We start from the raw sequence: 11,754 nt of genomic DNA on the forward strand, positions 1-11,754 counted from the left end.
AATTCTGCAAACCAGAGCATGCATTGAACTTTTTGCTGTACCATCCACATCTCTACTGACAAGAAACTAGACTAATAAATGCAAATTTTCATTCATGCAACAATAAGCTTGAAACGAAACATTTCACATAACAATGGCCATGCAACAATAAGCTTGAAACAAAACATTGCACACACACACACACACACACACACACACACAGTGGCTATGGAAAAGGATAAAACGAAATCTTGCAGAGTTTTTCTATTGATTGAGCTTTATCTTAAGGAATTATAGTGAAATTATAAGCTATTATTTCTGTATACTCTTAGTGTGGACACGGAATATAATCCCTAGGGATAAATTCCTATTCCATACAATCATACCATATACACTTCCACTATATCTCATTGCTATCAGTTAATTCGACATACATAATGTTCATACTATTGAATCAGTGAGTTCCTATACAGCACAATAATATAAGTTTCAACTACTTTTCACACAATATAGAATCATAGTATGTTAACTATAACCATGTGAACACATCTGTACAATACTTTACTTTACAAGTTTTGGTATATCGCACAAAGAGGAGGAATCAACTAGTCAATGTGTTCCCATTTAACTACTCCAATCCATACAATTACTTCTATAGGCACCGTACATGCTCCTCTGGTGGCGACTGTTGTTACTAACTGCGGGACAGCAGCGATAGAGTTGTGCTTGACGTGTATGAGTATACTTAACATATCAGGTTAAATGATTAGAAATATGGATGATCCTAAAAAGCGGAACGGTAATGCAAATTGCTGTGTTCTTGAATGTAGTAATGCTTATATGAACACACCAACCGATATTGTTTTTATTCATTCCCAAAACAGAAAACTGAAGCGCAGCGACGCTAATTGTAGATCCATGCAGTACGCAGACGAAAGTAAATAAGGCTACACTGCTTGTAATCATAGTATTATTATATACTAGGCCTGATATAAAAATAGAATGTATATAGTATTATGTTTATAAATAACCATTAAGTTAATAACGACAGGAATTTATCATTTAAATTTCAAAAAGTACATAATTACTGAATTCTTTACATATATATATACATGTATAATATTCGCAACAATAAATAATAATATACTTTTTTTTAATGTATTCATATCGATATTTAATTCTTGATTTCAAGTGCTGATGGTTCACCTTGGAAACCAACACCCGCAGCAAGAATTTGCAGTATTCATTTTATTGGGAACGAGATGAGAACACCCCCAAAACTAGCATACCGTTCCCAGTATTTTTATAAAATATTACAAGAAAAAGACTGCCTCATCTCAACTAGCTCCAGAAAGGTACGAAAGAGATGCATGAAGAAGAAGAAAAGATGAAAATTTACGTTTTATGGAAGCCGAATGCTCAACAAGTGTTATTTCGAAAAATGAAGTAGCCATACAGGCAGAAGTAAAATGAAACCATTCTTAGTGATTTTGTTTTTTCTTTCACAATTGAATTATGTGAATTGTCTACTCATGTGTCCATTCCATTACATGCCGAACTGAAGTCACATAAGAAATGTTATGACAAGCGTTCAGGAACAGATGATATGTTTAATGAAATGCAAGGTTTCCGAAATTATTCTACAATAAAATATGAGACAGAACCACCAGACTTAATGGGAGTGACATTTGTGGTTTCGAATATATAGTTAAAATTGCTGCCAATTGAAACACAATCATACCCGTAGAATCATAATAAGAAACATTTCCAATTCTATCATTTAACCCAAAAATAGCTACCATAGATAGTCGAAACTCCCCAAGATGTAGACCATATTATTTTTGCCATTTTTATTAGTGAATTTCACATCGAAAGCTTTCGAAAAATTCTGTCCAAGAGTAAGATTAGTAAAGAAAATCGTCTATCATATTTTCCAATTAAAATGTAAACTGGATTGTCGTATTCTGCTATGAGGGTGATGTTCGGAGTTAATCGTACAATTATAATTATAATGTATTTTTACCGACACTTTAATGTTGTTGACATCCACAATGGTTACTGTAATTTTGGGTTTTGGCCTAGCAGAGAAAGTATTCGGGAAACAATGCCTGCAATATTGAAAAATTTAGAGTAACAATTAATTGTTCAGAAGTGGAACAGCCATCCAATGTGGATCAGATGGTGACACATTCATAACAACTGATTGCGGATTATTGACTTTATTAGAAGGTGGTGATGAAGTCAGGTTTTCCCGGAATAATAACAAACCTCTCCAATAAAGGGATCATTGTTGTTACTCCACCGTATCTGTATGATGACAAATTAACGGCTGAAGAAGCCGAAACTACTTACAGCTTTGCCAGTGTTCGAATTCATGTTGAAAGGTGCATTCAGCGAATTAAAATATACAATATAACATTTTACAAAAACCATCAATTGAACTGCTTCCGCATATTGATCTTGTTGTTTATTCAGCTGTCCAAAGAGAAGTCTGAACCTCACAAGTGATACCAACAAGGCACCACGTATGAGGCAACTAGGCCAGAATATCATGGGGTAGAGTGGCCAGTTCTTTTTCCCTTCCATTGCATATATTGCCGACTAGCTACACATTACACTAGTCAGACTTCATATGCATACAAACAATATTGTTCTTCCTCTGACACATACCGTCAGTGAGATGTACTGCCTGATAACAGATGCACATATCAGCCAGAACCTCAATCAGAGGTAGTATGTTGATGATATTGTTCATTATGTGTTGTGTTTTAGAGAATTTGCAGTCGCCCATTATTCAGGAAGTGTAATTAAGACTACTTTTAGAATTAAATCACATTAAAATACGTAATTTATAGAGACATTATACACACAAATATTACGCACGTCATGACATCAAATATAAGTATATCACTGTTTTCGTAATATGACTGTTCACCCTCATTCAATGGTCTGAAATCTCATTTAAGTGCCAAACAACTTCACTGATATTTCAGGAACTTTGTAGTTACATTTTTACACTTCTCTAGCAATACTGAACTTTCTACTGAGTCTATAAAATAATTAAAGACTGGAGATTGCTGGGTTTGCAGTGAAAGACCTGACCTTGGGCAGAACACTATGAATCAATGAACCCATTCTTACTAATATTACAACTTTTTATCGGCAGAAAGCCGTATGTAATTTCTGTATCACACATGACTAGTGAATGACTGCGAGCCTGTAGTTAATTAGGAATTGAGACACTGCGCGGCACCACCAGTACGATTTTGAGACCCATGCACGGTGCCTATAGCGATCTAGAATCTCCTGTGTTCTAAGTGATAATATTTTAGGACGTTCCGCCTATTCTCAATATTACAGACACTCTGAGTACAGCCTGCGTAATTCTACTCGCGACATAAACTCATACAACTGCCGAAACCTCAAACTGTTCGTAATGGAAACTTGCCGATAACCATCCTCAATATACAGACTCACTGGTCCTGAGTATGTTATCCAAAATACTGTATAATTCCACGACAACATCACTATTCTCTAAGTACCTCACAGTATTCTCATAATACTCGACGACTATAACCTTCCAAGAAACTACCATATCCATATGCCACGAGAATAACTTAACACAGAATTACACACGACAGATATCTAAATAACTTCACTGTTATTATCTCCATATCACTACGTCTCAGCGAATTCTAGTAACGATCGCAACTTAGTAGTAGCACACTGTATGCCGAACATGACTAGTAACCTATCACTAGCAAACCTCTCTTTCTGAGTGTGCTAAACCAGCAGATGTTCACAGTCTGCTAGACTAGTAGATATTAACTATGACGCTGGAGTTTTCGAGTGTCAGGTCTATCTCTCGGCACTTCTCAGGAAACCTCTATTCCCCCTCTCTCCGATACCCATAATTCCCACTGGCCAATGAAAAGGGTAACAAGGAAATGCACATAGAAATATAGAATAGACGGCCTCAGGCGAAGTATCGCTGTCGTGCATGGCTCACAAGTGGTCTGTTATTTTCAACTTCTTTGCATCCCAAGATATCTCCTGGATTTGAGCTAGCTTTACTTGGCACCAACTCTGGTACTGAAAGATTGTTTTCCATGAAATGGTTTGTGGATTGATGACAAGAATAGATTTAGTACGGAAACTGCGAAGGAAATAATTATTACTGAAGTTCATTTTCAAGACATTTTGTTTAGATTTTATAAAATTCTGTTGGAAAATGTCAAACTCCTGAATGATGTACATTCTTCTGCAAAATATAACAAATAAGCAATTTTGGAAACTTCCCACACTGAAACCTCCAAGCCAATTGAGAGCCGCAAATAGGTAATAGGTCTGATGGTGGGAGCACGAGGTACCATACCCTCCTTCTTTGCCAACAAATGTAAAAACCTGGGGCTAACACACAGCACTGTGAAGGAAATCGCCATTAGTCTTCTCAAAGGATCAGTTCAGATATTGAGAAATCATTTGTATGGGAGTAATAATGGAAATTTCAAGTTAGCTTAACCGATGGCTGTTGATTGGTTTAGATATCAATGCCAATAAATCCGTACTATTATTTTTATCGAGGTATATGGCATTCAAATCATTCTAACCTATCTGATGATATTTTTTCCCCCCTTTTCTTAACTGTAAATGAGCACAAACGCTACTTACGTTTAAATTTTTCTGACATTTTGTATATTGGATTCCCTGACCGTTTCAAATGTATATCATTTTACCTTTTAGGTGTGTTTCCAAATTATATGTAATACGCTTTGTCAAATCTGGCAACATTTTCATAAGGGAAGCTAAATTTATATATATATGTAAATTGAATATAATCCTTGCTTGCCATAGTGTTTAGACTTCATTATAATAACACTGAAATATCTGTATTCTTTACATGTGTGTTAAAGGTTAACCATAACAAATAGAAAGAAGTAGTGGTCGCACTCTGTTAATTCAAACGGCCGATACCACGCGGCGCTAATGCAGAGTTCGCTCAGTCTGTTCCATGTGTAAGTACGTAAATACATTTAACGTAAGTTGCACTGTTTACCTTTCGCTCCATATACGTACGTAACTGGCATTGTACTTACAACATTAAGACTATTTGAAAGAAAAACACATTCATAAACATCACACTGTAAAACAAATAATAGTTTAATATGTAAAACTTTACTTAGGGCTGCTTGTAGGCATGCAATATGTACTCACCAACAGTTACTTGTCCGACACTTTGGAGAATTTACGAGATGATTTGGCGGCTCTCGGAGCTTGGAGTTCTCGTCGGATTTGTTTCGTCCGGAAGAAGAACCGACATTTCATATAGTGAAAAATTAGTTTCGGTATGATATCCATGGCATGATCCAAGCAGCATCCTGTTCCCGGTGGCTGAATTACAATTGAGGTAATATTGTCTATGCACTCGTGAAATATGTCGCCCCACATTCCATCGCTCAATTTTTCTTTCATTGTCTGTTCTGTTTGCATAAGCAAATGAAACACGCACGCCCTACAACCCGGAACAAAACACGAAGGTATTGCTTCAAATATAACACGACAAAAACATAATAATCTCGTCCTTTAATAAATAAATCGTGAGAGCTACTCACTTGTCACTCGTGTACGAATAATTGCAGATTAATGTATTGGCACTTAAAGTATTTAACGCACTTAATTACACTAAAAAAGCAAACGAAATGAACGAACACTCTACTGCTTCTTTTATGGATATTCGCTTCCAACTGAGCAATACCGATCGCAGCGCCACTAATTCTCTTGGTCACCGTCGACAATGCTGAACAGATATGAGTGCGCACACTTCTTCTTTCTATTCGTTATGGGTTAACAATAAAATATACAGGTACGCAATCAGCAATGCAAGGGAATATATCGCGGGTGCTCGTGTAAAGGGGGTTAAGTATGTTTTCGCTAAACTGAGATAAGTACAGATTTCAACTCTCCACAATTACTTTTTTCTTGTGTTAAAAGGGTTAAATCATTCTTCTATGCATGATGCAGTTACAGAACTCCGTATTTTGTGACAAAAGGGTTTTGTTCAGTACCAAAGGAGAGAAGTTTACATACCTTACAATTTGACTTAACCCCCTTTACACGAGCACCCGCGATATAATGTTAAAATAATGATTATGTCATTATATGATCAAATGTATTTTCTGTTGAGTGTACATTTCAATAAAAAAGTATGATTATAATAATAATAATAATAATAATAATAATCAAAGTGTTCCGTATTTGAATGTGTTTAATCTGGTCACCCTAATTTATAAGGATTGTTTTCTATGTCCATTACTTTTTAAAAGAAAGATTCATTCTTCCATATAACGTGGTAATCTTTACATAGGCCTACTATTTTATTTTATTACTATTTCAGTCATATCCAGAATGTTCACTTTCTCAATAATGGAAATGACATCACAGCTTAGGCTTATAACCACTACCAGCATCATTGTTCTTGCACTTTGGTGCCATTATTACATCAAATAAACTTTTGCACTAACGAGGCAACTGATGAGAATGCTAGAGGCAGAAGAGACCATTTCACGGCACTGCTGGATTTCAGAACCATTTATTTCCTCTTCCCTCCTCCCTAAATTGCATACAGCTCGATAAATAGCTGCTACCTTCCGAGTGTGTACTACGGTGCTATAAGGATAGTATCTTAATGCAAATGTGAGTTTCGAATATAAAGTATAGTGTACAAATGTGAGTGTTATAATGATTGTAACATTGATTTTGGCAGACTGTGCAGCAGCTGACTTCCTGCCTGGACGATCACAAGCGTCTGGTGCGCCAGCAAGCAGTGGCCACGTGCTCATGCTGGCACCTGGTGGGTGCACCAGTCAAGTCATAGCAATAGACTATACCCATGCTGCAATATCCATTGTATGTTGAAGAAAATCAAAAGCATAGCAGAACAAAGTGCAGTCTTCTCGTCATGAAGATGATGCACTCCAAGGCCAAAATAATGGTATGAAGCCTGACGTTGCCTTAGACTTGAAGTGACTGTAAATTTTTACGTGAAACATGTAATTCGTAAATAGACATGATGTGATATGTTTATAGGTTTCAAACAGTTTGTGTGTATTCGATTCACAAGCTACAACTTGCTTTGCAATAACAGTGATTCTGGAACAGTTATTTCAGTGCCCACAGTTATGTTCATGTTGATTAATAATATTGGAATAAACAGCATAATATATACTAATTCTTCTTTCTCTCCACAGATTGTTTGTGATTTATTGCTACAAGGAAAAGTATAAAATAAATGTTCAATGTAGAGACTATTTTATTATTTACTGTTATTATTTACTTATCAGATTACCAGGAAACAATTGGCATTCATACAGTCCTCTCTGTAGATTGAAAACTCAAAAAAGTTTCATATCCATGGTTCAAGAATTAAAACAGAAAATCAATATCCCGAATTTAAAAGAAAACTTACAAATTAAACCAAACCCTTTAACTCTATTAAATATAGAATAATTATAATCTAAATTTAACAGAAGAAATACTGAAATCAGAAGTAAGCACTGAAATAATGAAACAATTGTCTTTAGACACAATTAATATTAGGTACCCTCCACAACATTGGCTTCATTTATACACTGATGGATCCTTGATCTCCAGAGAACAAGGTGCCGGTGCAGGTGTTATGTGCTGTCTCTTCTCACTTTATAGATCTCTTGGATATGGAACAACAAGTTTTGATGGAGAAATCGTTGCAATAAGTGAAAGTCTCAGGAATCTTCTATTTCACATCAATAAATTGAAAAATGCAGTTATATTGTCAGACTCCAAGGCAGCTATTCTATCAATAGTCTCTAAACACACCTTCATCTCAAAAAGCAGAAATAACTAAAATGCTCTCTGAATATCACTCAATAAAAGAATTGTATTCCAATGGATACCATCCCATTGTGAAATCCTGGGAAATGAGAATGCGGATGCACTAGCAAAGAAGGGCAGCACTGCTACTTACAGACCTGTTACTAAATCTACGTATTACTCTGTGAAAAGATTTATTAAATCTACATACTTACACTTCAACAAACAAAATTTGATAACACAATCTCGAGGGAAAAAATGGAACTCTCTGCATCATAATCCACAGTTAATTCCCGATTTACCACGAAAATCGTCTGTAGTTGCATTTAGATTGGCAACAGGCCATGATTGTTTGGCCAAACACCTGCATAGAATTGGAATATATCAGTCCCCAAACTGCCCATTGTGCAACTCAAACCAAGAAATGGATTCGGAACACTTCAAAATCTGTGCTTCAGTGGCTGACCATGATAATATCTTTGAAAAATATTGGAGTGCAAGAGGTCAAATGACTTTATTGTCAAACGCCTGGCATTAGAAAACAACAACATTATTTACTGTACCTAATGCACTTCATTCAGCTATTTTAAGTGATTATATGAATAATATTTATTACACTGCTGAGTTTGTGAGAAAACTACTAAAAATTATAAGGTGTACTGAATGTGCATTGTTGTTTTCAGCAACTGAAACACATGTACTGTTAAAACTCACACATCTTTCTTTTTTCACAAAATGGTATCTGTCTAGTATGTGTTTCTGAGCCTGCTTTTAGGGTTCGTTCACTTCTGAATCTTTCAGATTTTTCCTTACTGTCCTTCTTTGTTAATGCTGTGTATCCATGTGGATGTTGAAACATTACCTGCATTCCAAAGTGTATTGGGTTGCAATCTACTTCATCAGATGTTAAAGGTGAATGAGGATTTGATCGATACAGCGCAATGGAAATAACAAGACAAACTAAGGCTGGATAAAAGTTACTAAATAATTAGATATAATTGAATAATAAATACAAAGAGATATAAATATAATATACAATAACGATACACTAATTAAATGAATAATAAATAAGTGAAAATGACCACCACTAACAAGGACTACAATCATAACCAATCCAGCACAGAACCTTCCAGAATTCACTTACAAAAAAGTGTGTGTGTGTGTGTGTGCGCGCGCGTGTGTCATAGAGGAGGAAAATGTGCAGTTTCAAACTTCATATGTTAATATTGTGATGGCCACGTGAGATTCGATCTTATGACCGGCGGAGGAAGAGCTAAGTCAGCCGTGACGGGCAGGTTGCGCGCGCATCTGCTTCCTGGGGCATGTGCTGTGGCGGAGAGAGGGCGACCGCGGCAGAGACGGGAGATATCCAGATTATTCGAGATCGTGAACTCTCCAGAAACTATGGTTTGGTTATAAAAGAGAAGACGCAAGTGAACGGCAGTCAGTCAGTCAGTAAGTCAGTGTGGTTATAGTCAGTGGACAGCAAGCCAACCAGTCTTGTGTACCGAAGTTCGACTTGAGTGTGTGTCCGCAACTGTGTGAGCATCCGAAGACCTGGGTTCGAGTGCAGTGGACCGCAGTTGGAGGGACCTGAGTTCGAAGTTCAGTGGACTGTGGTTCGAGATACTGTGAACTCGAGTGACTGAACTAGAAGAACTGAGAACTGACAGTTCTGATTTGTAAATAGTGCTTTGTGAACATTAGTTAAAATTAACAGTTCATTGTTGTTCTCAATAATCCAAGTAAATTGTCATTGTCGTCTGTGGAGTTCAATAATGAATACTGTGTTGATGTATGGAGAGCAAATCCCATTGTTGACGGGAGTAGAATTAAATTGTAGAAAGTAAAAGAGTTATTGTTGTGAGAATAAAATTGCATTGTTGTTTAGTATAAAATGTACAATATTTTGAAACAACACCGCATATTATTCACTAAATCAGTTGCTGGGAGTGAGAAAGAGGGAGTCTTTTTCTGTCATTGAAGACAAATGCAAAGGAATTTATAACATGATCTTCACTGAAGCACAAATCTAAAAAAAATCTTATGAATGTGTAACAATATAATGTGATGATAAACTTACTGATATGTGCATGCTGTCTGATGATTTGTCTGAGTGATTTATACAACCTGTTCACTAATTCTACTCCATCATCTCTTTGTCCTGCAGTAATGGAACTTTATAATATTCAAGTAGGTGTTTAGTTACATTGTGCTGTATAATGCAGCGTAATATGATCAAAGACACTTTTTCCAGTACAACTCTTATTTTGCTTTGGAGAATTGAAAATCGTTGTTTCACTTGGCCAAAACATCTCTCTATAATCATACATTCTTTCTTTACCGGTAAACATTTATTGTAGGCTTTTTGTTGTGGAGTGGTGGGATACTGGTAAGAAGTCATGAGCCAGGGAGCAGTTCTGTGGCTCCAAGGCAAAATGTGATGTCATTTCTTTCACTTTTCAGGAGTGAGCTTGTACAGATATGCATGTCATCTTTTGCCACAATAAAGATACCAACAGGATGCACAACATATCGCAAAATCTCATTTTCAACAAAATTTTAAATATCACCTTTTGCCTTGGAACCACAGAATTCCATAGCACATATCACCTAGAAGAAGTGCATCGGCATTGTTGCCAGTCATGACTGTACAAACAACCGAATTTCTTCATATAGGCCTAATATAGAAATAATTATTATCCACACTTGTAAATTCTTCCTTGGCACTGCAGATAGCTCCTACATTAAGGCTGGTAACACTTTTTTTTTATTTTGCTAATATACCCATCATCATGTTCATTTTCTTTTACGGTACATACATATGTTGGTCAGTATTAAGCTATGGTAGTGAAGCGTGGACTGTGAAGAATAAAGATGTCAGTAGAATAACGGCAAGTGAGATGAGGTTTATGAGAGCAACATTTGAGACCGTAACAGGCCACTTGGCCTAATACTTGTTAGGAAGACGACGACATATGTTGGTACAATCCACAGCTTCAATGGCGTCAGGATGTGAGTACTTTCACTTCCTTATTGTATCCTGTAGCTCTTGGACAGTGTTGGAAATTGAATCCAATAAAATGTTTTAATTTCAAAGCACCATGTATTGTGGGGCCCTATCACCATAGCATGGACAGGGATGTTAAGCTTGGCGGCTCCCTTGGTGCTATTCGACGGAAGTAGGCTATGTGCCAGCACCGGGTTTCCCCTTCTCTCTTCCTCATCATCATCAGTCATTCCAGACACTACACTTACACGAACACTTATACATACACTCACTCTAGTACACGACATAACTCTCCACAGATACACATCACGTACAGTATGGCCCGCCGAAGTGGTGTACAACTAGAAAATGGGTCACAGTCCTGTCATTTATCTGCAATATGCGGAATCCAAATCATGTAAAGTGAAATGGGTAGGCATTGGATACATACATTATAAACTTGTTTTATAATAATATAAGTAGGCCTACTACAGCAGGCACGGCATGCAGCACATATGGGCGAATCCAAAAATGCATATACTGTGTTGGGAGGCAGGAGGGAAAAAGGCCTTTGAGGAGGCCGAGACGTAAATGGGAGGATAATAGATTTGTGAGAGGTGGAATATGATGATAGACTGGATTAATCTTGCTCAAAATAGGGACCAATGGCGAGATTATGTGAGAGTGGCAATGAACCTTCGGATTCCTTAAAAGCGATTTGTAAGTATACTGCAATATTATCACAGTCTCGTATATACAGTCGCAAAGCTCAATACGTAGTAAATATGCAAACATTAGGTGGTTACTCACCACTAGGATCGCTAATATCGCCTCATTACAGGCAATGCAAAATAGTACCGTCACAGTCTATTGTTTCTAGCACCCTCAAAACTCAAGCTTTGTGACTGTATATAGAAGACTGTGCTAATATATACAGT

General features: G+C 36.7%; 1 protein-coding gene across 5 annotated transcripts in view; it reads left to right on the top strand.

Annotated features, from left to right (window-relative positions):
- The window catches only part of Mms19 (MMS19 nucleotide excision repair protein), a 102,426-nt gene extending 95,145 nt beyond the window's left edge, over positions 1 to 7,281 (top strand). For 3 of the 5 annotated variants that reach the window (XM_069848817.1, XM_069848816.1, XM_069848818.1), the window contains one exon: positions 6,743 to 7,281. In XM_069848817.1, coding sequence (XP_069704918.1) covers positions 6,743 to 6,853 — 111 coding nt within the window. In that variant the 3' untranslated portion in view covers positions 6,854 to 7,281. Of the gene's footprint in view, positions 1 to 1,171; positions 1,335 to 4,892; positions 4,995 to 6,742 lie in introns of all 5 variants that reach the window. The other 2 variants (XR_011336568.1, XR_011336567.1) reach the window with 2 other exon arrangements.
- Positions 7,282 to 11,754: the final 4,473 nt, after the last annotated feature.

This window comes from Periplaneta americana, chromosome 15, assembly GCF_040183065.1.
Source record: "Periplaneta americana isolate PAMFEO1 chromosome 15, P.americana_PAMFEO1_priV1, whole genome shotgun sequence".
Classification (NCBI taxonomy): Eukaryota; Metazoa; Arthropoda; class Insecta; order Blattodea; family Blattidae; genus Periplaneta; species Periplaneta americana.